This window comes from Sciurus vulgaris, assembly GCF_902686455.1.
Source record: "Sciurus vulgaris genome assembly, chromosome: 17".
Classification (NCBI taxonomy): domain Eukaryota; kingdom Metazoa; phylum Chordata; class Mammalia; order Rodentia; family Sciuridae; genus Sciurus; species Sciurus vulgaris.
Window position 1 is genome coordinate 49,761,493 of NC_136478.1, and position 27,750 is coordinate 49,789,242.

General features: G+C 55.1%; 2 protein-coding genes across 4 annotated transcripts; one reads left to right on the plus strand and one right to left on the minus strand.

The window, feature by feature from the left end:
- Nucleotides 1–24: 24 nt before the first annotated feature.
- On the minus strand, nt 25–16,379 carry MAP4K1 (mitogen-activated protein kinase kinase kinase kinase 1). Of its 3 annotated transcripts, none has more exons than XM_079117390.1 (31): nt 15,687–16,374; nt 15,465–15,522; nt 15,258–15,348; nt 14,426–14,490; nt 12,500–12,555; nt 12,369–12,416; nt 12,156–12,198; nt 12,002–12,074; nt 11,355–11,486; nt 11,100–11,162; nt 10,894–10,975; nt 10,280–10,396; nt 9,966–10,044; nt 9,249–9,310; nt 9,132–9,175; nt 9,007–9,051; nt 8,292–8,334; nt 7,744–7,906; nt 7,588–7,670; nt 6,791–6,875; nt 5,875–5,951; nt 5,729–5,789; nt 4,841–4,949; nt 4,693–4,751; nt 4,401–4,504; nt 3,484–3,658; nt 3,195–3,257; nt 2,899–2,988; nt 2,745–2,815; nt 2,125–2,180; nt 25–202 (listed from the first exon to the last, which is right to left on the minus strand). In XM_079117390.1, exons 1-31 carry the CDS (start codon nt 15,783–15,785, stop codon nt 133–135), a joined length of 2,466 nt encoding a protein of 821 aa, XP_078973516.1. In that variant the 5' UTR covers nt 15,786–16,374; the 3' UTR covers nt 25–132. The 3 variants fall into 3 exon arrangements, with proteins under 3 accessions (XP_078973516.1, XP_078973518.1, XP_078973517.1); XM_079117392.1 differs by having other exon boundaries at nt 12,500–12,652; nt 15,687–15,769; XM_079117391.1 differs by lacking the exon at nt 2,125–2,180 and having other exon boundaries at nt 15,687–16,379.
- Nucleotides 16,380–17,035: 656 nt separating this feature from the next.
- On the plus strand, nt 17,036–27,639 carry EIF3K (eukaryotic translation initiation factor 3 subunit K). The gene is made up of 8 exons (XM_079117674.1): nt 17,036–17,186; nt 18,066–18,164; nt 19,655–19,775; nt 21,317–21,391; nt 24,022–24,088; nt 24,177–24,254; nt 25,939–26,064; nt 27,576–27,639. The coding sequence occupies exons 1-8, from the start codon at nt 17,128–17,130 to the stop codon at nt 27,605–27,607; spliced, it is 657 nt and encodes a 218-aa protein (XP_078973800.1). The 5' UTR covers nt 17,036–17,127; the 3' UTR covers nt 27,608–27,639.
- The last annotated feature ends 111 nt before the right edge of the window (nt 27,640–27,750 follow it).

Here is a 27,750-nt window from a genome sequence, read left to right on the forward strand (position 1 = left end):
CCCCCCAGAAAAACAAGATGACAGTAGAGGCTAAAGTCACGTTTATTAGAAGATGAGGCTACGACATGACCACTAGTGTGTCTCTTGGAGGGAGGGATGCAAGGACTGCTTCCTAACAGACCCTCTCGGGATTCATTCTTGGATGTAGAGGTTGCTGGGGGCAGTAGGGTCGTCTGCTGGTCGTGTCTCCACCACTACAGGCCTGGGGAAGGGAGAAATCGGGTCATTTGTTCATTCATTCATTCACAACATAAGTTAATAGCGACTGTGCCAGTCCCGTGCTGGGCCAGAGCAGTGACTGCACCGGCACAGTCCCTCCCCTTGCAGAGCTCCAAGTCTCTGGGGGACCACTGTGAATCGGTGAATTACATGGGTGCAAAAAAGCATGGGGTGCATGGCAGGGAAACTCACCCCAGGAAGCCAGCCAAGGTTCCCCCAAAGAATGCACAGGGGTGCTTGCAGGAGGTTCAGGAGGGAAGAGCAAGAAAGAGTGTTCTGGGCTGGGTGCGGTCATCCCAGCAGCTGGGGAGGCTGAGATAGGAGGATTGCAAGTTCAAAGCCAGCCTCAGCAAATTAGCAAGGCCCTAAGCAACTTAGCAAGATCCTGCCTCTAAATAAAATATAAAAAGGGCTGTGGCTGTGGCTCAGTGGTTAAGTGCCCCTGAGTTCAATCCCCGGTACCAAAAAAAAAAAAAAAAAAAAAAAAAAAAAAATGTTGGGCAGAGAGAACAGATGTGCCAAAGCTTTGATGAGGAAGAGAGGAAGAGAGGGGCTGGGGTGTCACCAGAGGTGTCAGGGCCTTGCAGGGTGAGGCCAGGATTGAGTGTTTCCTTGAGGCCACAGGAGGACTTGAAGCAGAGAGTGGCATGGTCAGACATGGGTTGTGAAAAGACTGCCCTCCCCACCACCCCACTGCACATCCAAAGGACATAGGGAGCATGGTATGAGAACCACATCTCAATAAAGCTGTTAAAACAGACACCTCTACAGCCACATCTATTCATTCTCTTGCAGTCATTATCTTAATGTAAATTCTGAACAATGTAACCATTGACAGGATTGATAATTAAAATTCCTTTATCTAAAAAAAAATGGAGCCCCTTAAAGGGTCTCCCATTGGCTAAACCTGAGACTATTTGTGCCTCAAGATAAATAACGATAGTAATAGATTACAGAATGAATAGAATGAAATAGAAATCCATGAGAGGATGCTGATATTAATAAATAAATGGATCAGGTAGGATGGTGCACACCTGTGATCCCAGTGACTTGGAGGCAGGAGGATCACAAGTTCAAGGCCAGCCTCAGCAATTCAGCAAGGCCCTAAATGACTCAATGAGACCATTTCTCAAAATTTAACAATAAATAAGAAGTCAGGGGGCGGGGATGCATGCCTGTATCCCAGCAACTTGGGAGACTGAGGCAGGAGGATCACAAGTTTGAGGCCTCAGCAACTTAGCAAGGCCCTAAGCAATGCAGCCAGATCCTGTCTCAAAATAAAAAATATGTAGTTCAGTGATAAAGAGCACCCCTGGGATCAAACCCCTTAACAATGAGAGAGAGGGAGAGAGAGAGAGAGGGAGAGAGAGAGAGAAGAAGAAGGAGGAGGAGGAGGAGGAGGAGGAGGAGGAGGAGGAGGAGGAGGAGGAGGGAGGAAACTGGGGCTGTGCTCAGTGGTTGAGCATGTGCCTTGTATGGGAGAGGCCCTGAGTTCAGTCCTCAGGATCAAAGGGGGACAAATGCATGAAACAAATATAGTTTTTTGGGTTTTTTTTGTTTGTTTGTTTCTGTTTCTGTTTTTGTTTTTTTAGGTTACTTTTTGGGGCATCTGCAAGGGATTCAAGAAATTTTTTTTGTATTACTTTTCCAACTTCTTGGCAAATTTAAAATTATGTCAAAAACAAAATAATTATTTTAATAGCTTAAAAGTAAAAATAAAATAAAATTACAAAATGAAAATGCCCCCTTGACGGCTGTGCAGGCAGTAAACCATGGGAAAGGGATGGGAGCAGGAAGACAGATGACTGTCCAGGCCAAAGGTACAGGTGGCTGTGGACGCCCCAGGATGCCCTCTCCCATCAGAAGCCCCTCTCTGGACCTTCCGTCCCCTCCCCACCACTATACCTGGGGGAACCAAGCAGACGGAAGGTGAGGGTGGGGTCTCTCAGCTCCTGCAGCAGCTGGGGAGAAAGTGTGTGCGTCAAAGCCAGAAGACCCCTCCCCACTCCCCACAAACATGGCTCCCTTAAGGAGAAGAATGAGAGGTTCCTGTGTGTCTGGCATTAGATCTGACACCAGGTACCAGCTGTGTGACCTCTGGTAAGTTACTTAACTTTTCTGTGCCTCAGATCACTAACCTGTAAAATCTTAGTACCTATCTGACAGGTTATTGTAAAGATTAAACAAAACATTAAAATGCATGAGATAAGCCCCATTTCCCCTCCATTTGCCAAAGGACAATGAGGCACTGGACAGTGAAGTCACGTGCGTAAGGTCACTCAACTCGTTCCAATGCAGGCAGTCTGGTCCATGCTCTTGACCGCCATCTTACAGTTGGGGCACAGAGACTCAGAGAGACACAGACTCCCTTGCACAGCATCACAGTCTGAAATTGGTGAGACCGTGGGGCAAAGAAGGGGTGCTGTCTGAACTGCAGCTGGAGGAAGGTTCCCTGCAGGTCTCCAGGCCCGTCTTTAAATGTGATGACCAAGGCAGGGTGAAGGGTTTGGAGCGGAGGAGCTTACCTGCTCCGAACCTGGCGTCCACACCTGTACTCCGTGCTTCCAGAAGGCCTGAAGCCTACCTCCAACCATAGCTGGAGAGAAAGTGGCACCCGTTACCCTGGGGGTCCCTCGAGCCTCCATCCCCAACCCCGGGCATGCCCATCTTTGCACACACCCACGGCCTCCACCGGTTCCGTCATGGCGATCTCAGATGTGCGAAGCCCCCGTACTGGGGCACCCTCTGGGGTCACCAGCTTCAGGGAACCTGGCAGCAAGAAGGATGAGGGTGTGAGAACTGAGAGCAGCGCTAGTCACTAGCAGTCACTAGTGGACTAGGCAATATATTCAGTGAGAAAAGCTAAGAAGGAAGTAGGGTGGGGGAGCAGTCGGGCGGGGCCTGGACGGGCTCAGGGCTCTGAGAGGCGCGGTTCTGGCCAGAGAAACGGCGAGGGACGGGGCAGGGGTTCTTACCGTCCATCAACACCATCACCATGTCTTCCTTTACCTGGGTCACCTGCACTGGTCCCTTGTGCTCTGTTGGAGAGGAAGGGAGTTAAGAACCAACTCCACCGGGTTCTCTTTTTTTCCCAAAAGACCAGGGTGTCCCCTGCAAGTAGGCTAGGTCCCGCCCACCATCCAAGTCCCACCGCGAAAATCTCACCAGTTAAATCAACCCGCGGCCCCACCCCGTGGGCCGAATCGCCTCTAGATTAGCCCCGCCCAGTCACAGCCCCGCTCGGTCGCAGCCCCGCCCCCTCACCCGTGCTCATCTCGCCCAGCCAGCAGGACAGTGCACCGAAGCGCACGGTGTGGAAGAGCAGAGACTTCGCGGGCCGGCCCGGACTCACGCCGATGCACACGGCCGGCAGGTCAGAGCCTGGTGCGGTCAGCAGCGCGAACACTGACAGAGGCGTGGGCAGTGGAAACAGCACCTGCTGCGGGCCACAGGGGAGGGGTGGGATCAGTGGGAGCTGGGAGTGGCCTGCGAGGGGCATGGCCTTGCAGCAGGCCAGGGAATTTTTTTTTTTTTTTTTTTTTGCCGCACTGGGGACTGAACTCTGGGGCGCCCAACCGCTGAGCCACAGCCCCTGCCCTTTTTCTTTTTAATTTTGAGACAGTCTCCATAAATCGCCTGGCTAATTTGCTCAGGCTGGCCTCGAACTTGTGCTCCTCCTGGCCTAGCCTCCCGAGTCGCCGGTAGAGTCGCTGGATTACCGGCGTGCGCCACAGCGACGGGGCAGGCCTAGGCCTTCTGAAGTAGATCCGGGGCCCCAAGTCATGGGAGATGCCGTCTGGAAATTACAGGGGTCAGAGGCCTCTGACCTGGTCAGACCTTGGCGCCTCCTTAGAAACCCAGGGGCTTGGAGTGGGTGTGGCTTTGACTGAAGGCGAGACAACCTGGATACAGGCAGGGACCCCCAAGGTATAGGGCCTCAAGGACAGCAAAATCTTCTCTTAGATATTTAAAGATATTCAAAAGAACAAGCCCTGAATGGGATCTCCTTAGAAATCTGGGGCGGGGCACAGGGTCTGAGCAATCCTTGGGGGCCAGGTGCGAGGGGCGGAGCTTAAGAATAGGAAGTCCCCTGAAGCGCGAGGGGTGGGCGGGGCCTCGATGGAGGCGGGGCTTCACCGCCTGCTCAGAGTCCCCAGCACCCGGTGCCCCAAGGCCCTTACCCGGACCAGCAGGAACTTGTTCATGGGCTGGTACCACTGGAGCAGGATCACGGAGGTCTCCAGCGCCCCGCACAGGAATGGGCCCCCGGAGCTCGCACCCTCGGCTGTGGGGATGGGCAAGAGGTCAGGGTCAATCCCCTGTCCTCCCGCGAGGCCCAGAGGACCGCAGGTCGTTCCCGGATCTGGACAACCTGGACAACCCGCCTGAACTCTGCAACCTTCTAGCGCGGATGCAGCCCAAGCCCCGCCCCCGGCCCCGCCCCCCTTGCACACCCCTTGGGTTGTTGCTCACCCACACAGCACGCCCGGCAGCCCTTGGTGTCCTGGATCTTGGTGGAGACTATGTTTCTTCTAAAAAAGGGGTAGGTGTGAATGGGTGGTAGGAGGGCAATAGGGGGAGCGGAGGTCGTAAGGGTCTGTGGTGTCCTTGGGGGTGTTACCTTCCCAGTAGCCGGTGGGGGCTAATGTGAGCGATGGGGCTTCCTGTTCTGGTCTCTTTCCGTTCCAGTAGGCCCAGGATGCTATGAGAATACAGGTGGGGGGTCTTTCCTGCAGTGTGTGTGCATGTGGGGGGAAGCAGTTATAGGACCTGGGGGGAAGCAGTTATAGGACCCCGATACCACCTCTTTCCCCCAGTCCCTTCACGGGGCCCCAGCCCTTCACCTAAAACTCCCAAGACTGCAAATCTCAAACGCTTTTCATTCATTCATTTCTCATTGAACACATTTTAAAGGCCTAGTGTAGGCCAGGCACTGTACCTGGCTCTGGTCAACAGTAGTGACTATGTTCCCTATCCTCATAGTGCCTGTGGCCATGTAAGAAATTAAATGGTGGACACTTAACCACTCAGATGGAACTACACATATTAAAGTTTAAGAAAAAAATCTAGAAATTCTAAAGTCTATTATGACAGATATGACAGTAAGTGGCTCGGGAATCCCGTTTGCCTTGATGTTTCCCTCAAAACTAGAAATTCTTTTGTACAAAATATTTACAAAATAATGACACAGATTTTTAAAAATCTATAACTTCCTCACTTTATTTTAGTAGTCACAACAAGTTCTGATCAAAGTTATTTAAAGACTAATTTATTGTAGAAATTATCTCAGGACTGACTTGAGGACTATTGTGAGCTCCATTTTACACACGAGGAAACCGAGGCTCTCTTGCCTTTTGTCCCAAGGTGGAGAAATGGATGGGATTTGAAGCCAGGCCTCAGGGCCAGGGCAGCCTAAATTTTCTTAAGCTCTGCTCATCTACCTCCCAGCTCTCTGAGCCTTGACCCTTGATTTCTGACCCTCACCTCTCCCCACAACCCACAGCCAGACCTGAGAGAGACATGAGGACATTGTTGATGGAGTATAACCAGGTAGTCCGGCTAGGAAAGAGCTGCAGAGAATGGGGGGATGCTCCTGTAACACCCAGTGACCCCCACTCCACCCTGCCGCTGCCCAACCCTCAGGCTGTCCCTCACCATCTCCAGTGTGGCCTCCTGGTCATTCCGGTTCAAGATGAAAATGCCTTCCTCTGCCCCTAGGAGCAGGTGCTGGTCTGGAAGGGACAGAGAGAGGGGACACTGGGACTTCCTCATCCTGGGGCACTTCCCAGAGCCCCACCTGTCTGAACCCAAACACTGGCCCTGGTCTGCAGTTCTGATGCTTTATTCTCTAATTCTCATCCCAGACTTTGTTTCCCCAAATCCGAACTCAAACCCTGCCTAGTCCCTTAAGCCAGTCTCAAGGTCCCCTCCTGTGACTTGCCACTTTCAGGTGATTCTTCTGTCTCTGACATCCAGAACCTGGCCCTGTCTCCTTAGTTCCTACCCCAACCTTAGACCTGCCTCCCAAGAAAGCCCTCCCCAGTCTGACCCCCAGCTGCTAATCCTGGCTTCACGTGGGTCTCCAAACGCAGACAACCCCCAATACAACTTTTTCCGTCCAGCATTAGCCCTGAACTCTGACGCAATTCCTTTAATATTGACCCCTCCTCTCTATACCTTTGATCCCAAACTTGCCTTTCTGTAGCATTCTGATCCCTAAGGCTCCTAACCCCAAAATGCTGACCCCAGTCTCTCTATCCTGAACCTCCAGCTGACCTTCTGTATATCCATCTTGTACCCCAAACTCTATCCTTTCTGTGAAATTTGGGCACCCCTGACCCCCTAGAGTTTTTCTAGTTTTAACTCTCCAACTCTTCTTCCTTCTTCCCCTCTGGGATCCCCAAATCCGACTGCAATTGCAGTCTCCACCATGATCCCACCCTGACACTCCAGCCCCACTGGGACTCTCCCCTGTCCCTGCCCTTGCGCCTGCCATTAAAGCTCCTCTGCAGGCCCCCACCCCTTGGCTTCTCCACCCCCCAGGCCCCCTTGGACCTTATGAAAGACCCACCCTTGGTGGAGGGGTGTGTCCAGGCTGCTGTGCTGTGGATCCGGAGGGGACAGCCATTGAACAGCTTTACAAGAAGGGCACATCCCTGGGCAGGCCGTGGAGGGGTGGGGCAGCAGATCCAGCAAAAGCAAGCAGGGGACAGGAAGATGCAGTGGTTAACACTCCAGGGCAAGCGTGCCAGGGTTCAGCTCCCGCCTCTGCCTCTTCAAAGGTACACAGGAGACACCCCCATTCCTGGCTCTGCTTTCCATGGTCTCAGACACTCGTGGCCAACCACAGTCCAAAAATATAACGTGGAAAATTCCAGGGATAAAATAAAAATCACAAGTTTGATATGACTTTCATTACAGTTATCATGTTCAAATTATCCTACTTGATTATTATTGTTGTTGATCTCTTACTGTGTCTAATTTATCAATTGAACTTCATCATAATTATGTGTGCATAGGGGTCGGGTATTGTATAGTTTCTGGCATCCTGTGAGGGTCTTAGAAAGTGACCACCACGGGTAAGGAGGGCTTGCTATATCAACAACCTGGGGAGGCTACCTACCTGCCCTGGGCCTCAGTTTCTCCATCTGTGAAGTGGGAGGAAATAGCTACCTCGGGATATATGTTTCTTGTGTGTGTGTGAATTGCAGCCTCCCCATGCTGTTGCCAGCACTGGCCCTCCTGCCTCGCTCTCTGCGTGGCTAGGCCTGTGGCAAGGCTGGCAGGCGCCTGGCCCGTGCAGACTGTCTCTCTCTCCATCCCTGCTGGGCATCCCAGCCCCATCCCAAGGCACGCAGCTGCCCTCACCTTTCTCTTCATCTTTTCCTTTTTAGGGGGCAGCAGTGGGGGCTGGTCAGGTTCCCGGGAAGCGGGGCTCCAGAGTGAGGGCTCTGGGGAAGAGAGGAAAGTCAGGCCCAGAACCCCCCGTGCTGCCCACCCTCCATTCCCAGTCCATCCCGTTACCTGAGTGGGCAGTGAGGTGGGGGCTGCGGGCGGCGGGAGGAGGCCCAAGACGGGGGGTGCGTGGAGGGGGCCCGCTGGCACACCGGACCAGCACCCCTGGGCTCAGCTGCCCCTCATCCCCCGTGCCCCCAGGACCCTCATCTGATGGAGAACGGAACTTGGGCTTTGGAGGCAGGGGAGGAACATGGAGGAAATGCATTAGCGACCTCAGAGAGGCCGCCTCTCCATCCCAACCCCTGCCTCCGCCAGACTGCACCGCCATGGCTCTGACCCTCCCCACCAGGGCCTGCATCTGGCCCGGGCTTCCCCTGGACACCCCCATTGCAGACACCAACACGCTCCAGAAGCCAAAGGGTGGTGCCGGGGCGGCAGGGCAGGCCTAGGACGGCTCCCAGGCAGGGTCCACACGGCTGAGCTCAAGTCCATCCCAAGGTTGAGGGCCGCCACCTCTAGGTCCAAACGGACCCGTCCCCAGGACTCCCAGACTCCAGCCCTAGAGGGCCCAGTGTCCCTGCATCTAAGGACCCGGCCTCCGTGCAGGGCCTTACCTTGGGGGGCAGTGGAGGCGGGGTGTCCTCTGCAGAGGCGGGGCTGAAATGACAGAGGGGTGTGGGATGAGGATGGGGAAATGGGCGTCCAGGCTGAAGGCTGGGAGGTCAGCCGGGAAGGGGTGGCTCGGTCTTGTGGGAGCTGAGGATAGGGGACCAAGAGCCAGGGTGATGACAGTGACAGCAACTCTGGGGCACGTCAGCCCTGACTCCATGCAGCGCCCTGTGATGGACGGCTTGACCTGGCGCTGTCCAGGTCTCGCCTTGCAGCCGCACCATGGAGAAGCCCAGCACACACAAGGAGTGGCCTTGAGGCTGTCCCTAGGCCGGGAGCTTGGGGGGAGGTGGGGTGACAACTGGGGTGGAGCTTTGGGTCTGGGAATCAGGGGCTGACCTTTGGCAAATTTTCGGGAACCGAGGTTTAATCAGGTTGGGTGAGAAGATGCCCAAAGATCGGGGCCTGAGGGCGGGGCAGGGCGGGGGCTGGAGCACCCATCTGGGACTGGCGGAAGGACAGGCGGAGTGGACAGCCAGGGAAAAGTGTGCAGCTGGGGCAGGTGACATCTGGGGTTGAGGGCAGCTGGTGGTCAGGGCAGGGCTCAAGGACCAGGAGGAAGGGAGGGGTGTCTGGGGTTGGGGTGGAAGGCAGGTGGGGTCAACTGGGTATTTGTCAGTAGCTGGGGCTGAGGAGGGGACCTGGGGGCTGGGCTCTTACATGTCCACGTCGTCGTAATCATCGTCGGACTCTGACAGGTGGCTCCTGAAGAGTGACAGGCATGAGCTTCAGGCAGCTCCCACATACATCCAGCACCCTCCCGTCACCCCCCAGGGGGCCCTAACCTGGGACTGCTGCTCCTGAAGTCCGCAGGTGGCTGTAAGCGAGCCTGTGGGACAGGGAAGGGTCAGCCCTGCCCAGGGGCAGGGGAGGGCACATGGGGGGGTGGGGAGGCAGCTCACGGTGCTGTCGGCGGGGCGTCTGGGCTCCACTCCTTGGAGCTTCCTGAACTCCATGTGCCGCCCTGGGAGGGGAGATAACCAGTGAGCCAGGAGCAGGGGCGGCAAGAAGGATGAGGGAAGAAGAAAAGGTGGGGTGTTAGAGTCAGGCTCTCAGGGGTTGGCACTGTCCCTTAGAGGAAGGGTCTTGGCTTACAGAGGTCTCACTGGGGGTCAGGGTTTGGGATCAGGGGCTCAAAGTAATAATAGTGTTTTCAAAAGGTGATGGAGCGTGCCTGTAATCCCAGAGGTTCGGGAGGCTGAGGCAGGAGGATCCAGAGTTCAAAGCCAGCCTCAGCAACTGAGCAAGGTCCTAAGCAACTCAGTGAGACCCTGTCTCTAAATAAAATATATAAAGGGCTGGGAGTGTGGCTCAGTGGTTAAGTGCTCCTGGGTTCAATCCCCGGTACAAAAAAAGAGAATCCATTGGGATATCAGGGATCCTGATGGATTTCTGAGGTGTCCTTGGGGTCGGGGTGGCGATGGGAGGCCTCATGAGGTCTGCTTGCAGCCTGGAGGGGTGGGGGTCTCTGTAGGTCAGGTGGTGACAGGTTCTTTGGGTCTCCTAGGGGATCAGATGGCGATGGGGGTCTCTAGTGGCCTGATGGTAGGTAAAGGGGCTCTCTTAGATCTACTAAAGGATTAATCAGGTGTCCCCAAACTGTAGGCTTCTCTACTCACGATAGCAGTCTGCATCTGGGATCCCCAGAGACCTGGACTGGTGGGTGGACCTGATACGCCGCGGGATGGTGGGGGGTGGCTGGGTGGAAGGGCAGCCCCATCAGCGCTCATGGCCCCCAGGCAGCCCCCACCAGCAGCCTGGGTCCGGCCGTGCGCCCTCCCCTCTGCCGTGACGCTTGGCACCCGGGCCTGTGCCATGCTTCCTTCCTCCCACTCTGCTCATCCTAAGGGAGGCGTGGTGGGCCACTCTTGGCAGGGGGACGGGCCTGTGCACAGGCCACGAGGTCCCTGCCCCCGTTTAGGGGGGCCCTTACCTCAGGCTCCTCATCTTCAGCCTCACCCGCGGGGAGCCCCTTTCCAGGATTTCTCATTTTGTCAAGAAGATCGAGGATCAGGCCCCTGTTCAGCCCAGGCTGGGACACCAGCTGGTGCTGGGGAAGGAAGAGGGAGTCATGGGACAAGGGCTTGGGTTTTGGGAAGGAAGAGGACCGGGCCTGAGAAGCTGCCTAAGGGAATCCGGCAGAAGATGCCTGCTGAGGGAGAAGGCGGGTGATCCGGGACCTCTGAGAAGTTTAAGGGGCTGGAAGACTGCAGGGCCCTCAGAGGGAGGCCTGGAGAACTCCAGGGGAGTCTTAGAAGAGACGGGCATTTCCTTGGAATTCCAGAGAACTCTCAGGAGCGGGTCTTGGGGTCCTTGGGAATTTGTGAGTTCTGGTAACGAAGGGTCTCAGAAAAGTCTGGGGATATAATTTGAAGGATCTGGAGTGGTCGTGGGAAATTCTGCGGGGCCAGGGACTTTGAGGGGGACCAGGGGGTTCTGTGGCACTAAATCATGAATGTTCTAAGGAGCTGCAGAAGGAACCCTGGGCGGGGAGGCGGGGCAGGAAGGCCGGCGGGGGTGGCGTGCTTCTCAGGGAGGGAGGTTTACACTGAGCATCTTGGTGGCGCCAGGTCGTTTCTTGGGGCTCTTGGTGAGGGTGACTTTGACAAAGTTGTGGAAGGCCGCTGACCTTGGGAGGAAGAAGCCGGGTGCTGGGGTGAGGGGACTAGAGGCCTCTGCCGTCGCGCCCTCCAGCCCTGGCCCTGCCCTCCTGGCCTGGCCTTCCTGGCCCTCCCGACATCAGCCTCCCTTACCATTTACTCTTCTCCTTCAGCCGGGGAGGCTGGTAGCCACTCTTGGTCATGAGGAAGAGAACTCTAGAAGAGCAGGGGAAGAACATGGGGTTCAGACCCCCTGGGGGGCCAGACCTGATGGCTGAAGAAGAGGCTTTCTGTGCTGGGGGACCCCTGGGCGTCTCCTTCCAGGGATCACGATATGAGGCGCAGGCTGGAGGGTGGACTTCAGGGTCAGGGTTGGGAGGGTCTCAGGGATGAGGGAGACCTGCCTACCTGAGAGGATGCACATCAAAGAGTGGCGGCTGCAGCTCGGCCAGTTCGATGGCTGTGATCCCCAGGGACCAGATGTCACATAGCTCATTGTACCCTCCCTTCAGGGCCACGGCCGCTACTTCTGGAGCCATCCTGGGGGCAGAGACCCTCAGAAAGCCAGGGATGGCAGAGGACAGAGAGGAAGGGAGGGGGAAGGGAAGGAATGGGGCAAGGGGAAGTGGACAGAGCCAGGCAGAGGGTCACAGAAGTCACGATGGACAGAGAGGTAAGGCAGAGACTAAGAGAGGGACAGAGAGTGAGAGACAGGAACAGAGCCGGGGCAGCTCAGGGGTGGAGGACTTGCCTAGTGTGTGTGAGGCCTGGGTTCCACCCCAGCACCAAAAAAAGAAAAAGAAAAGAAAAGAAAAGAAAAAAACTATCAGAGACAGAAACAAAGAGATAGCCACAGGCTGAAAAAAAAATTCAGAAATAGAGCTGAAGAGAAAGATCAAGAAAAAAACCAACACAACACCAAGCCAAAGAGAGCACAGAGAGAGACAGAGAGCCAAGAGGCTTCCAGAGGAAAGGTCGGGGCAGGGAACGAGGCCAGAAGGAGAGTCCCAGTGGCCAGGGCAGGAACAGCCCCACGCTGGCGGGGAAACCCTCACCAGTAAGGTGTCCCAATGAAAGACAGGCGTCGAGCCAGCGTCGCCCCAATCTGGGCAGAGATACCGAAGTCAGCTGGAGGCAGAGGGAGAGATAGAGCGTCTCAGCACCCGGGCGCCAGTCAGCTCCCTGTCCACACCCGGAGGCCGCACTCACCCAGCCTGACCTCCCCAGCATCGTTGATGAGGATGTTGGCTCCCTGGGGACAAGAGGAAGGATGAGATGCTGCCAGAAACCCCCTCCCCACCCCACTGCTGCCCACCTGGTCCCTCCACTCCACAGGGCAAGCCACCCATCCCCTGAGCACCCCCAAAAGCCACTTCCATCTCCTGGGCTCCAGCCCTAGAGGCAGCTTCGCCCCCAGACCACCTTGATGTCCCGGTGTATCTTCTTCTGTGAGTGCAGATAGGCCAGCCCCTGGGGAGGAGGCAGACAAGGGGGCTGGGGACGCCTGTGGGCGGGAGAAGCCCCGTCCTCCCAGGATCCCCACCCCTCCTCACCTGGAGCACTTCCCGGCAGACGTAGCCAATCTGGAGCTCTGAGAGGCAGCCAGTCACTGCAAAGGTCACCCCGGCCAGGCCAGGTGTTGGACGGGAGCCAGGAAGTGGGGGAGGAGTTGTGGGGGGTTCCCTGCCTCCACCTACCCACACCAGCTGAGAGAGTGGCAAAAGCAGAGGGGACACAGGATGGGACAGGTGGGAAGTGGGAGAGAGAGGCCAAGGGGAGGCCGGGAGGTCAGGAGGCCGGGGACAGGAGTGGTGATGCAGGGATGCAGGCCAGAGGGAGACAGTGACTCAGCCGTTGCTTATGATGTGTCTACTGTGTGCCACTGAGGACACGACTGTGAACAAGAGACACATCCCTGCCCTCACAGAGAAAACATTCCAGAAGGGAAGACAGATGATAAGCAAGTAAAATACACAATCCAGAGGGCTGGGCATATGGCTCAGTGGCAGAGCGCTTGCCAAGCACGTCCCAGGCCCTGGGTCCACCCCCAGCACCAGTGGGGGAAATTTAATGTAAGTATATGGTACGTACGTACATATGTGCTAACAAAGAATAAACGAAAATACGGCAAGAAACAACAACAGGAAACATGTGTGGGAAAGGCTGTGACATTTACACCCGGGAGTCATAAGGTTAGAAAGCAGGGGACATGAGGGTCCTCCTCAGAGGGAGAAGAGGAATAGCAAGGGCAGGGACGGGGGCGGGAGGTTCCTGGGGGGACAGAGCAGGAAGGAGGAAGACCGTGGGAGGAAGGCCGGTTGGTCAGCCTGGGGGCCAGGGCCAGCGCAGAGGCCGTGAAGGTTGGGGCCGCCCTCTGGAGGGACAGAGGAGCTGTGGGAGGCCTCCCGATAGGGGAGTGACATGACCCACTGCAAAACGAGGAATGGCAGAGAGAGACAGAGACAGAGAGATAGAGAGACGGTGACAGAGCCCAACTGAGAGACAGAGAGAGAGGCAGGGACCAAACAGTGGGATTCCAGGCATTTTGAAAGACAGAGACATGGTGGGGGGTGCGTGGAGAGGGGACAAGAGAGAGAGACAAGACACAGAGGAGGGCAGAAACCAGGTCTGAGAAACCTGCCAGGCGAGTCACTTCCTCTATGCGGACCTCAGTTTCCCCCGTGGGCAGTGTTTTGGGCAATATGGGATTGGAACCCAGGGCCGCCAGGCAAGCCCTCTATCCCTGATCCACTTCCCAGCCCCCTGAGAGCTTCTAAATTAGGTCCTTCCTTTTCTGACATTTGAGGTCTTGGGCCAGAGGGAATCGGGGAGATTACTGGGGAGAAGCGAACAACAGAAATTCAGAGAGAAGGGCTGGGCCGTGGCTCAGGGGGAGAGGGCTTGCCAGGCTGGCACCAGGCACTGGGTTCCCTCCCCACCACCAAAAAAAAGGAGGAGGAGGAGAAGGAAAAAGAGAGAGAAGTGATGATTACCAGAAGCCCACCCTCAAACTTTCCAAGAGACTGAAAAGCAGGCTGAGGGAGGGAACTAGAAATTCATTCACTCATTCAGTGAAAATGTGGACATCTAATCTGAGCCAGAAAATGCAGAAATATCCCCGCCCCATCTCTCTCTCTCTCTCTCTCTCTCTCTCTCTCTCTCTCTCACACACACACACACACACACACACACACACACACACACACGAATAGGCCTCTACAAGAAAATGCAGACATCAAGACATGCATGCAGACAGACTGAGGGTGGACTGGCAGGTGCTGGAGAGCAGGGTCCCGTGCCTGCTCAGCCCCCACAGGATCCTCAGCATCCTCCAGGCCAGACCCAGGCTGAGGAGGAGCTTGTGGCACGAAACATGGAACAGGAAGACGGTTCCCAGAAACACAAGCACCGAGACACCGAACCGGAGAGGTGGATTTGAAGGGCGAGGGGGGCCTGGATTCCCTGGTCCTTCCTCTAACCTTGGTAGATGTCCTGGAGAGAGCCAGCCCCACAAAATTCCATGCAGATCCAGAGTTTCTGCAACCTATGAAAGTTCGAGAGTAATAATAACAACAGTAGTATGTTATTATTTGTAGGACAGCCCCTGGTTCACTGTCTTGTTCTAGTTCAGTAAGAACTAGAATGCATGGGTGACATCTGTCTCCCCTTCTGAAACAGAGTAAGACTGTTTCATTCCCATTTTACAGAAAAGGAAGTTGAGGCTCGGACAGGCAATCTGTTTCTGGGCAACTCCATTTGAACCTAAATCTTTGGGCTCCAAATCCAGGGCACCCCTCCACTGTCCCAGGCTTTCCCAGGTGACAGGGGATATCACTGGGTGTGGAGGTTTGGATGGGACAGACAGGCCCAGGATGCCAGATCCAGGAAACTGAGGTCATTACTGGGGCAGCTGGGACATTATTCTAGAGGTCAGAGAATTTAGGGGTTCATATTAAAAGAGCAGAATAAAACTGGGGAACCCAAAGGGCAGAATGATGGGAGATTTGTGTGAAGGGAGTTGATTTCAGATGTGGTTAATAGGAAGGGATGAATTTGGGGGACCCTGGGTCAGAAATAGGAGTTCTGGATTGGGGATTAAGTTAGGGGTGCCCTGGTCAGAAAAGTGGGACTTTGGTCTGGGGATCAGGCTAGGGAGTGCCCCAATTAAAAGTGGGAGTCCAAGGTTGGAGGTCAGGTTAGGGTATCTGGGTCAAAAGTGGCAGTTCAGGAGAGGCAATCAGGTCAGGGGGTGTCCATTCAGCAATGAGGACTCTGAGTCAGGGGCTGGGCTGGGTCCCTGAGGCTGATCACCAGAGGTAACTCCCGTGGTAGGCCACGATGTTGGCATGCCGGCAAGTTTTCAACATGAGGATTTCCTTCTGAAGGGTGGAGACATCATCGTCTGCAAGGAGGTGCAGGAGAGAAAAGTGGCTGCAGACAGGGAGTCACTGGAAGGGGATCCCGACATGCTAGGCGGTGGGGGAGGGGTAGGGAAGGAGTTTCTGGGCCCTCTCTCACCAGGCTCCATCTTCACCATCTTCAGTGCCACCAGATCTCCGGACACCTTGTCTCGAGCCTGGAAAAGGGGAAGTTGGCTCTCAGGCAGCCTCCATCACTGAGTCCTTCTCAGCATCCCTCCACACCGTCAAGGACTGGAACCCTCTTGCACTCTGTCCTTTATTGAGTCTCAACCCAAAGATCATTGTTTTGAGGGTAATGGAGACAGAGGGGCTTCCTCACCTTGAAGACTTCCCCATAGGTGCCGCCACCCAGCCGCTGCAGCAGGTCATAATGGTCCCGGGGATCCCTGTTAAAGATGTCGGGGTCCACAAGGTCCATCCCTGGAGGCCTGAGCTAGGCCTGTGCCCAGGGGCCAGCAGGGCCTCAGGGCTGGAGCTAGGAGCGCTGGCACCTCCCTCCCTCCCCACAAGCCCTGCTCCCGCCTTGCCTCTGAGGGCTGTGGCCTTCCCCCTCCCCACTCTCGCTTCCTGCCCTAGCTGCAGAACTGTGCAACGGGCTCCACCCCCTTGTCCCCTGGGCTCTGAGAGCCTGTGAGGGGCAGGTTGGCTTGGGACCCATGGGACCCCCCTCAACCTCTAAGGCCCAGGACTGGATGTAAATGAGATTCAAACGGTCTTAATTCTACTGGGGGTAGGGGAGTGCCCTGGCACCCACTGTTCCCGTTCTGGGCGGGGCTACACACTATAGTTGAACTCTGCTGGGTGCTTGAATGTTTGGCCACAACGGAGAGGTTGCAGGTCTGCACAGGATGGTTATGTAGCGTACGTGCCTGTTCACCTTTAAAGTACATGCACTTAAAAGTATCAGCTCCTGTGTGCCTGTGGCGGTGCAGGTGCAGTGCACATGCCCGAATACCCTGTGCATACCCGTGTATGTACTCAGAGCATTCATGGTACATGCCTGTGCATTTACGCTTGCAGCGCACAGAATTGGTACACAAATAACTCATGACCGCACACATGGGGCGGTCGTCTCTGTCTCCAGTCTGGAGACCATTAATGGAGACTGGGTTCATCCGGTAGGATCCAGGAGTCCTTACTTCCCAGCAAAGCACAATAGCTTTATGGGTCTCTACTCTGGAATTGGGGTGGAGGGTGGGGATAAGGCTCTACGATTTGAAACTGGAGAGGTCCGCGACCTGGATCCTGCCTCCGGGGCCCAGGCCTGAGGCAAGGAGTTTCAAGAGCACTTCCCTAAGGAGTTGGCCAAGGTACAAATGGAGGGCTACTACGTCCTGTGAGATTACGGCCGCGCGCAATACGACGTGCGCGCACGACTCTAAAGCTTGGGCTCTTTTCTGAAGATTTCACGAGCTCATCCGTCCCAGGCTCGGGACCCGGTTCCCCAGGCCCAGGAAAGCTTAGCCCCGCCTACTCTTCCCGAGCAGGCTAAGCTTTTTCTCACGCCGTTGGTTCCCCGCTACTCCGGGCTCAGTGAATGCGCACGCGCCAATTACGCCTTCTGGGAAGAAATCACGTGGCAGCCGGAAAGCGTGGCAGCTGCCGGAAGAGCCTTCCCCTTCTTCGTTTCCCCGCGCTGGAAAGAGGGCGACGACGTAGTTTCCGTTTCCGCGACCTCTTCCTCTTCCGTTCCTCGCGGGTGCTGGTCTGTGTTGGTTGGTGTTCGATTCCAGCGGTGCTTGTGGAAGGCGACCGGAGTCATGGCGATGTTTGAGCAGATGAGAGCGAACGTGGGCAAGTTGCTCAAGGGTATCGACAGGTCTGAGCTCGGTCGGAGGGAGCGCTGTAGCCAGGCGGGGAGGAGATTTCCGGAGACAGCAAGGGTGGTCGGGGTTCTGGACTTGCCTTGGGTGGAATTTCTTCTGCATGTGGGACCATCCTGGAGGAGATGTTAAAGGACACAGCGCTGGAAAGGCCTAGAGACAAGAGAGGCTTTCACGCACGAATCTCTTTAATTACTTCAAAGTTTTCCCCTCTCTCGTTCTTCCCTCTCAGCCCCCCCGCAGTTTCCTCTGTCAGCTCCTCAGTCTCTCAGTGCCTTGTCATCTTTTTCTTCTCTGACCCTCATGTCATTCATTCAACACATGTTCACCGACCTCCATTGTGTTAGTGCACAGTAATGTTGGAAATTGAAGATAACCAAGATAACAGCAAGTCATGCTTTCCTGAACTGAGTTCTCATTCTAGAGGGGACACAGGCAACAAACACTGATAGCCAGGAGTGGTCAGGGCCAGGCAGGGGGAAACAAAGGCCCAAGTGGGGACGCAAGGCACTCACCTGGGCTGGAGAGGATGGTTTGGGACCATTGTGGGAGCTTGAGAGGGGTGGGTTGCAGGGAATTTCAGAAGGCTATGTACACAAGTAACAGTGACTGACTGACTGACAGGTTGGGAGACATTTTAGACAAGACCCCGGGTTCCAGGGGAGTTTAGAGCTCAGGCAAGAGGTGTGGATCGTGTGCAGGTTTCATTAGAGATTATAAAGCTGACTCATTTTTGGGTAGAGCCAGTGGCCAGGGCCAGATTCACAGGAGAAAGACAGAAGGAGAAGCAGATTACACTGGTTCCCTTGACCCCATAAATGGACTGGCCTCAGCTCCCATTTCTTCTTTGTTCACCTGTTTTGATTCTCCTTTAGGTACAATCCAGAGAACCTGGCTACCCTGGAGCGCTATGTGGAGACCCAGGCCAAGGAGAATGCCTATGATCTGGAAGCCAACCTGGCTGTCCTGAAGTTGTAAGTGTCTAACCTGTCCCCATCACCATGCTCTTGGCTGGCTACCAGGGGGTGTCTGGGGTAGCCTGCAAGCTGTGGCTTCTCTTTGGTGTGCAGGACCAGTAAGCCAGGCAACATAAGACCTGGGGGAGGGGCTGTTAAAGATTAGCCACAAAACACATGTATAACATAGTACATCAAGAAATACATAGGTGGACAGATATGAATGAATACCCAGGTACCTGCCATCCATGCTGCATAACTCTTGCAAGCACCACAGGCCCTTTGTCCATATGCTCTGCCCCCAACCAAAGCCCTGCCTTTGGTAATCATTGTTGTAGTCTCACGGCCTGGCTTTGCATGGTTGTTTACCACACATGCCTGCATCCGGAGCAACTTAGCTCAGCTTGCTCTGACCTTGACAGGACCATAATCATACAGCAGGATCCCTTTTGCACCTAGCAGCTTCCACCAAGCATTGGGTTTGCGACACCCATGCTTTTTTGTTGTTGTTGCAGTTTATTGTCATTGTTGTGTAGTGTTCCACTGTGTGACTGTCCTAATGATCTGTTCCCTGTTGATGGACACTTGGGTTCTTCCCCCCTCAAGTGATTTTTTTTTTTTTTTTTTGACAACTACCAGCTTGTAATTTTGGCAGATAACGTGACTTTAACTTTCCTGACTATAAAATGGAAAGAACACTTGTATTTGTGAGGTGGTGTAGGTTGTTATTGGTGATTGTCACTGTTGGCTGAGTGCTTGCCACGTGTTAGCCACTGTGCTACAAAGTGTAGGTTATGAGCCCAACTGCTGGGCCACCCCTGTGAGGTTGATATGCATTTATTTTACTTTTGTACTCAGAACTGAACCCACGCCTGAGGCATGCTAAGCACACACACTACCATTGAGCCGCACCCTCAGTTTTGTCTTCTGTTGAAAGGAAACTGAGATGCAGAAATTAAAATAAGCAGTCCAAGACCAGTCAGCAGCAAAGTTGGCCTAGGGAGCTTGGCCCAGAGCCTCAACCAGTACTCCATACTGCTGCTTCTAGCTTTTTAACTTATTTTTTAAATTTTTTTGACTACTGGGAATTGAACCCAAGGGTGCTCTTCCATTGAGCTACATCCCCAGCCCTTTCTATTTTTTATTTCGAGACAGTGTTTTACTAAGTTACTGAGGCTGGCCTTGAACTTCTGATCCTCCTGCCTCAGCCTCCCGAGTTGCTGGGATTATAGGTGTCTGCCACTGCGCCAAGCTTGCTTCTAGCCTCATTCTTTGTGAGTCACATGGTGGTATCTACCCTGTGGGGTGGTCATGAGGATTAACTCTCCACCTCTCCAGAGCAGGCAGAGGAGCTCAGAGAGGTTAGCCAGAAAGTGTGGCTGGGGTTGGAACCCAGGCATGTCCAACTCCCAAGCTCCACACTGAAGCAGTGGCCTCCTGCCTGGCACTTGGAGAATTTGGGGACCTAGAGGTATCCCCATTGCCATATACCTTGTTCCCCTTCTCAGGTACCAGTTCAACCCAGCCTTCTTTCAGACCACAGTCACTGCCCAGATCCTGCTGAAGGCCCTCACCAACCTACCCCACACGGACTTCACCCTGTGCAAATGCATGATCGACCAGGCACACGTATCCTCTGGCTGCAGGCTGGGGTGGGGGAGGGGAGGACGCAAAGCAGGTGGAGTGGTCTGAGTTCAGACTCAGCTGCTGGGCAGGCCTGGGACATTGCCGTAGCTGAGATGGGCCCGGCCCCGTGGAGCACTCATAGTCCAGTGAGGAGGTCAACAGTCCCCCATCAGTGACAGCCTGGAGCAGTCGGGGCTGGGATCAGCGGAGCCAGCAGAGGCACGTGGCCCTGCCTGGAGGGAACACGTGAAGGTAGGCGAGTGGGGAGGTGAGGGCGATCCTGGCGGAGGGACTGTGGGAAGACCTAAAGGAACAAAGGGCTCCTTGCTGTCTTAGAGACAGAGGCAGTGTGACCTAGGCATGACACAGATTTCTAAGTGGAATGCAGCCAGACTCCAGGGCACATGGCAAGCTTTGCAGCCGAGGGTGCTACGGTTATACTTTAGAAAGACTCCCCTGAGCTGGGCACAGTGCTGCATGCCTGTAATCTCAGCAGCTTGGGAGGCTAAGGCGGGAGGCTTGCAAGTTCAAAGCCAGCCTCAGCAATAGCAAGGTGCTAAGCAACTCGGTGAGACCTGTCTCTAAATAAAATACAAAATAGGCCTGGGGATGTGGCTCAGTGGCCGAGTGCCCCTGAGTTTAATCCCTGGAACCGAAAAAGAAAAAGTAAAGAAAGATTTCCCTGAGAGTGCCAGCTGAGTAGAGGACCACTAGGTGAGAGACAAGAGGGCCTGGGAGGGGCACAAAGAACCGTGTCCTCAGGGCCTGGTGCAGAGCGGGCTTTCAGGAGTGTTGAGTGCAGGTGAATGAGCCCCTCTCCCACCCTTGGCTCACTGTGGCTGCTCCAGGGCTGGGCCAGGTGAGCTTCAGCTTTCACCTGATCACTGGACGAACTTAGCAGAATGCCCGACCTGTGCCTGGCAAGGCAGGTGGACCCTTGGGCCCAGCCTTTGTCCTGCCTGCTCATTGGTTGCTGAGCCGAAGTGGGAGATGACCCATTGAATTTCCTCTCCAGCTGTGTCCGAGGTGTCTGTAAGATGTGTCCATTGGCATTGGCTCCATTCTGGTATGTAGCAGGCCACAGTTTACTGTGTTGTCCTCACCATTGGACCCTTGGATTGTGTCTCACCTTTGAATCTTACAAACTGTATTTCAGTGGCAGGGTGGCTTGTGCCTGTAATCCCAGCAACTCAGGAGGTTGAGGCATGAAAATCACAAGTTCGAGGCCAGCCTCAGGAACGTAGCAAGGCCCTGAGCAACTTAGTGAACCCCTGTCTCCAGTAAAAAGGACTGGGGTTGTAGCTTGGTGCTGAAGTGCCCCTGGGTTTAATCCCCAGTACCAAAAAGGAAAACAACAAGTAGTGCCTCAGTAAACTCCCTTTCTTCCTACGTCCCCAGGAACAATAAGATGGCCTCCATCCCCAGTTCTTTTTCTGAGCTGAGCCTTTGGTCAAAGGGGCTAGCTTAGGAAGGTGGTGGGGAGAGGGGCCAGGACTCGGTCATACAGGCTTCGAGGCCTTATCCTTAACGCTTCCTTCTGCCAGCAAGAAGAGCGGCCCATCAGGCAGATTTTGTACCTCGGGGACCTGCTGGAGACCTGCCACTTCCAGGCCTTCTGGGTAAAGGGGGTCCCAGGCAGCGGGTGGTCACCCCTCCGGACCAGAACGTTAACGTAGTGTGTGCGCGTTGCTACTTGTCCGCGTGGCCATGCGCCCTGTGCTCAGTGCTTATCCTCACAGAGCCAGGACTCAGAGTGGCCCCTGTACCCACAGGCTTGGCCTGAGCCTGTCCCTTTCCTCCTTCCACTGGGCCTTCTGGTGCCGTCATCCCTGTTAGCAGAACTCCTCCAGCCCCTCAGCCGCCATTGTGCTCTCCCCTCTTTCCTGCTCCACTGAGCTCGGCCGCCACACCTGCAGCCTCCAAGTGGGAGGGCAGATGGCCTCCTCGCTCCTCACTGCCTCTCCCAGAGCCATCTCCCTGTTCCTCCGACCCCCGCCGCAGGACCTGGCGCTCCCGTCCTCCCTCCTTGCCTGCTTTGTCGGTCCCCGCCCTTGGGGGACCGCTGCTCATTTCTTGAAGAAACGAGTCCTTGCTGCCGCTCCTTACTACTCTCCTAATTCTGAGTGTTTGAGAAGCCACCCAAGCAATCCGCTGACCACCGGCCTCTCGGGTCCGTGGTCTCTTGTCCTCCCAGCTCATCTGCCTGAGAACTGTGGTCCTAGCTGTGCCAGCTCTCAGCATGCCGAGCCTCCGAGGAGGTTCCAGGTGGGAATGCCGGCTCCTGGCTGCTGCCGGCATCAGGCCGGCGGAGGTGGGCTGGGCCAGTCCAGGCTTAGGATTCCGGAGGATTGCCCAGGAGATTCCGGCGTGGAGCCGAGGTTGGGAGCCAGGGCCTTTGACTTGTCCTCACTGATGATTGTCCCTGAATCGAAACGTCTCCACCCACTGGCCACTTCCTCCAGCCCGGCCCACCCCCGTGACATTCCCGGGTCTGACCGAGGCCCTGGGCCTGCTCGGGCTGCTCAGGTTCTGCTCCCTTCCCGGGGAACTGTGCGCCTGCCCCTGCACAGCTGCCTGGAATGATGACCAGGTGGAGAGAGACCCCAGGCGTGTGACCCCCGAGTGAGTCCCGAACCTCCCTCCACACCTCCTCAGCTCATGGTCTGGCCTCTTGTGTGGTGAGAAAACAGAAGAGCAGAGTGGGGCTCATGTTTCCCCAGACCCCGACCTCGTGTGTTGTGGTGGGAGCTGCTGTTCCGTTGGTGAAGTGGCCGAGGCGACCCTCCTCTGAAACACGGGAGCCCCGTCCCTTCGCCACTCCAGCAGTTCCTGACTCCTCCAAAACCCAAACTCACCCTTCCTGCGTTTTAGGAAATGGCCAGCCTGTGCGGCAGGGGACACTTCCGCCTGGCCTCACCGTCCCCGTTCTCCTTCAGGGCCGTTCTGGGCACAGGGCCCAGCTGCCTCCGTTTGCCCGAGTCCTTCCTGGTTTGATTTGTTTGTTTATTTTTTGATACTGAGAATTGAACCGAGGGGCATGTCACCACTGAGCCAAATCCCCAACCCTTTTGATTTTTTACTTTGAGACAGGGTGTCACTGAGCTGGCCAGGCTGGCCTGGAATTTGTAACCCTCCTGCCTCAGCCTCCTGAGTCACGGGGATGACAGGCAGGCATCACTGCACCTGGCTCTTTCCTGGTTTTAACACTGAAAATCCCTAGCAAGCCTCCAGCGTGCCTGGGTCTGTGTGACCCCAGCGTTCCTACGGCGCTTGCCAGAGCAGTGTTGAAACAGTTTGAGGCCTTGCCCTGCTCCATCCAAAGCAAGGTTATGGAAGTTTCAGACAGTTCTCTGCTGAAAAAAAAAAAAAAAGAAAATTCTCCCATCTCAAGAAACTCGTCTCAAGTAAGCAAATTAGGACTGTTGGTGACCCTGCCTCTGGGAGAGGTTGTCTGCGCTCTGGGCCTCCTTCACCCACTGTTCACGTGACCCCACTCTAGTCGACCCACTCGGTGACCTCACGCTCCATCCCCCAGTGTGCACACATGCTCTGTCAAACTTCGGGTCAGATCCAGACACCTCCGTGCTGCTGGACCCAGGAGGCCAGTGTTGGGCCTTGTCTCACCTGCCCTGCCAGCGTCCCTGGCGCCTGTGATTGCTCCCGCTCCCTGGAACCCCTCATCATCTGGCTTCCAACACAGCATTCTCCTGGTGTTCCTCCTACCTCACTGGCTGCTCCTCCCTTCTCAGGTTTTGTGGGGGCTCCTTTTTGCCCCTCCTGTTGGAAGAAGCCCTTGATGAAGAAGTGACATTTGCACAAAAACCTGAAGGAGGCGAGAGGGCGAGCTGTGGGGAGGAAAGTTCTAGACACAGAATAGCAGTGCAAAGGGCCTGAGGTGGGGGTGGGGTGAGTGGCTGGAGACCAGCAGGAGACCCCATGGGGCCTCGGGGGCCTTGGTCCAGAGGTTGGCATTTTTTTCTGAGACAATAGCCTGGGTAGGTTAGGAGTGTTGTTAACTAATCTGTGTCTGCTTCTGGGGGCTGTGGTTTCTGCCTGCTTTGGTTCTTGGTAGATTATTTCTCTGCTGAGTGAGTCTTGGTCTCTCCATCTCTAAAATGGAAAATAATATGTCATACGTTGCGTGTGGAGGGCTGACTCGTGTGCAGGTAAATGCCACCTTAGCTGCTCTAACATACTGTCACTGGTATAGGTAGTGACATTGACTCTCTGGCTGCATCTTCCCCTCCAGCAAGCCCTGGATGAAAACATGGACCTCTTGGAAGGTATAACTGGCTTTGAAGACTCTGTCCGGAAGTGTAAGTCCTGGGCTCTGTACCGAGCAGGCTGGGGAGTGGCGCCGGGTCCTGAGGCAGCCCTGGCCACCATTCTCTCTCATGTCCACAGTTATCTGCCATGTCGTAGGCATCACGTACCAGCACATCGACCGCTGGTTACTGGCCGAGATGCTCGGGGATCTGACAGGTGAGGCCTCCAGATCCCTGTGCCAGCTGGAGGTTGGGGGTGGTTGGGGCGGTGGGTTTCAGCCAGCTCCCCAGGGGGACCCTTCCCAGCCTCTCTGGGTCATTACTGGAGGTGCAGCCCAGGGAGGAAGCCAGGGCCCGGTGTTGGCGGTTCCCTTCCTCAGGGACGCCCTGTGCCACTCACTCAGTTCCTGCGTGTCAACTGATGGAGTATCAGCTTTGTGGGGACGCTGTTTAGACACTGGTCACGTGACAGTGAACGAAACAGAAGGGTTCAGATTTGTTCTCACGAGGAGCAAAACCGATGGCCAGATGTACGTGTCTGGTGGCCATTGATGCTGCAGGGGACAGCAGGCCAGCTCACAGGGGGCGGCCTGAGGGCAGCGTGGCCTGGGGGGTCAGGAGCAGGGGCCCACCTGCCACACTCGCCCAGCAGCCTGGGCACTGGGCCACGCAGGGTGAAGGTAGTGCAAGAGTGGGCTGCAGGCAGCAGTGGGCAGAGGGGAGGAGTGAGTGTCGCTTTGTTCTGGAATGAAACAGCTGTGGGAAGCCTCTGAGCAGGGAGGGCAGTGATGGATCGTTTACAAAAGATCCCTCCAAAAGCAGACAAGAATGTTTGTGTATTTACTTAGTTTTGCCAAAACACAGGAAAGAAAGTCAGGAAACTGAGGGAGATGGTTACACCTGGGAGGGGAGGGAGAAGGCGGGGCAGGGGAGAGTGGTGGGTGAGTCTTGGGAGGATCTTCTTGTCAAGTTTCTACCTTTGCTCTAGGTTGTGTGTGTGTTGTTTTCCAGTGGGAGCTAATTTTTACTGGACATTTTGTACATGCTATGCATCAGATAGATGTTTTTGCATATTTAAGAGTAAAATTAAAATTGGGGTATGATAGTGTGCATCTGTAGTCCCAGGTAGGATTGCTGGGGCCAGCCTGGGCAACACGGCAAATCCCTGTCTTCTTTTAACTATCCCCCCAAAGAAGAAAGAATATGAAACATGCCTGGGAATTTAATATAAGGAGACTGAGGTGAATCTATCAAAACAGTAACATTGCACAGAAAATCATTTTACATGATCAGACCTCACTGTAGCAGGACCTATCCTGGTGTATTTTCTCTTTTTATGGTACTGGGAGTTTAACCCAGAACAACTCTACCACTGAGCTACACCAGCCCTCTTTTATTATGAGATGGACTCACTGCATTGAAGAGGCTGACCTTCACACTTGTGATCCTCTTGCCTGAGCCTCCCATGTCACGGAGATTACACTGTGCCTTTCCCTACTGGCATATTTTCTCAGGACCAAAAAGTCATATTGTTAGTAATGATGATATAATTTTGCAACCATTTCATCTATGCTGTGGCAAAATATACTACTTTTATTAAGAACCAGGACTTGCATGGGGAGAAAGGAGCCAGATATGAAAGAAGTGATGACAGACGCCTTGCAGTGGGCAGGAGGCGAGGGCTGCAGGCGCCCTTTGGCTGCTGTGGGGAATGAGCCACAAAAGGGCAGGTGGCCTCAGGGAGACCCACCTGGCTGCTACTGCTGGCCAGGCAGGACATGCCGGGACCTGCCAGGCAAGGAGAGTACCCCGGCCTGGTACCTTGACCCCCTTGCCTCCCGGGCCCCATGTTACTGTGGGGTCTGCCTGGCTCACACCTGTGCTGTCCCTGCTCCTGGCAGACAGTCAGCTGAAGGTGTGGATGAGCAAATATGGCTGGAGTGCCGATGAGGCGGGGCAGATCTTCATCTGCAGCCAGGAGGAGAGCATCAAGCCCAAGAACATCGTGGAGAAGATTGACTTCGACAGTGAGTGCTGGCCCAGGGCTCAGGCCGTGGGCTGGGGCGTCCTTTGACGGAGACCAGGAACAGGGCCCAGAGGACCCAAGTGCAGCTGTTCTTGTTTGGGCTGGGAACTTGTGTCTGCCACTGACTTGCCTGGGGCCACCCACCGGGAAGAAGCAGCCATGTGATGCTGCTGTCCCCTTGGCGCTTGCAGGCCCTGTGTCCTGTCCCACAGCGCACAGAGACTTCCCTGGGCTAGAGGGGCCTTGCAGGGGACTCTACGCCCCTTTGGCGCTCCCTTATTCCTGGGGCCCTGGGCCTCCCCAGCAGACTCTTAGGTGAGCTAAGTGGGAATCTGGGTTCTCCACTTAGTAGCTAACTTAGGGTGACCTGATCTCTGCCTGTTTTCTTATCCAAAAAATGGAGACAAGAGGGCTGGGATGTGGCTCAGTGGTAGCACACTTGCCTAGCATTGTGTGAGGCACCAGGCTCCATCCTCAGCACCACATGAATCAAGAAAGATGTGTCCATCTACAACTCAAAAACATTTTAAGTGAGGACGACAGCAAAGATAATCAGGAAGAGCACCGTCGGCTTGCTCACTTAAGCCGTTCGCCCCTCACACCGACCCTCCTGTCGTTGACTAAGCAAGTCCTGACTGTCACGATGCCCACCCAGGCACCTGAAGCCAGGTAGCAGAGAGCCCGGCATGAGGTCCCGAGGCGCCCGCTTTGTCATCACCTACACAGAGGAGCAGGAGGACCGAGGGGCGAGGGTGGCGCTGCTCTCCTGGTCCCGCCTCCTCCCGCTCCTACTGTGATTCTGGTGTTCTCGCCCTGCGAGTTGGTTGTGAGGCTTCTCCACACCAACCTGCTAATCAGTCTGCTCTCTACTGTGGCCCGTAGACCCTCACCTCTCCTTTTTTAACATATTTTTTTTAGTTGTAGGTGGACACGAAACCTTTATTTTATTTATTTATATTTACATAGTGCTGAGGATGGAACCCAGGGCCTCACACATGCTGGTAAGCGCTCTACCAGAGCCCCAGCCCCAGCCCCCGACCCTCACTGCTGAAGGTGATGCACCACCTGGTTGGAGTCTGAGGATTTGGGCAGAAGGCTGTACAGTGAGGACCACAGCCCAGTGCAGAGCTGGGCAGAGCACGTAGTACTACTACGGTGGTGATAGTTATAAACACTTATTTGATGCAGGCATGATTCCAAGCACTTCATTTAGCCTGATAGTCCTATAGGATAGGCACTTCTTACAGATAAGGAAACTGATGCACAGAGATGGTGAGTAACTTGCCCAAGATCACCCAGCTGTCAATAGTCAGAGCTGGGATTTGAACCTAGGCCTTCTTGCTCCACAGTCCCTGTTTTCATTTTTTTTAAAACCACTTTCACGATGGTACCACAGGCTCCCAGAAGGGGACTGTAACCTGCCCCTGAAGGATTAGTGACTCGGGGTGGGTGGCTGGAAGTTGCCTCCCTCTGTTCCCAAGTTGACTCCAGCGTCCTTTCTTTTCTCAACAGGTGTGTCCAGCATCATGGCCTCCTCCCAGTAACTGCTGACATTTAATAAAGATTTGTTGACTTAGCCCTGCTGTGCCTCTTCCCTGCAGGCTTCCTGTAGCTGCCTCACCCTCCAGAGGGAGCCCAGGAGCCGCCTCTGCCCTGCCCTGCCAGCCCCGCCCCACCCCACCATGCG

Excerpts from the sequence above, each read along its gene's own strand:
- MAP4K1 (XM_079117390.1), bottom strand. The coding sequence starts at position 15,785 with ATGGACCTTGTGGACCCCGACATCTTTAACAGGGATCCCCGGGACCAT. Across the intron at positions 10,976-11,099 it reads CTGAAGGAGAAGAGTAAATG|GTCAGCGGCCTTCCACAACT; the intron begins GTAAGGGAGGCT and ends CTTCCTCCCAAG. Across the intron at positions 10,397-10,893 it reads GCGCCACCAAGATGCTCAGT|CACCAGCTGGTGTCCCAGCC; the intron begins GTAAACCTCCCT and ends TTCCTTCCCCAG.
- EIF3K (XM_079117674.1), top strand. The coding sequence starts at position 17,128 with ATGGCGATGTTTGAGCAGATGAGAGCGAACGTGGGCAAGTTGCTCAAG. Across the intron at positions 17,187-18,065 it reads TTGCTCAAGGGTATCGACAG|GTACAATCCAGAGAACCTGG; the intron begins GTCTGAGCTCGG and ends ATTCTCCTTTAG. Across the intron at positions 21,392-24,021 it reads GCCACTTCCAGGCCTTCTGG|CAAGCCCTGGATGAAAACAT; the intron begins GTAAAGGGGGTC and ends CTTCCCCTCCAG.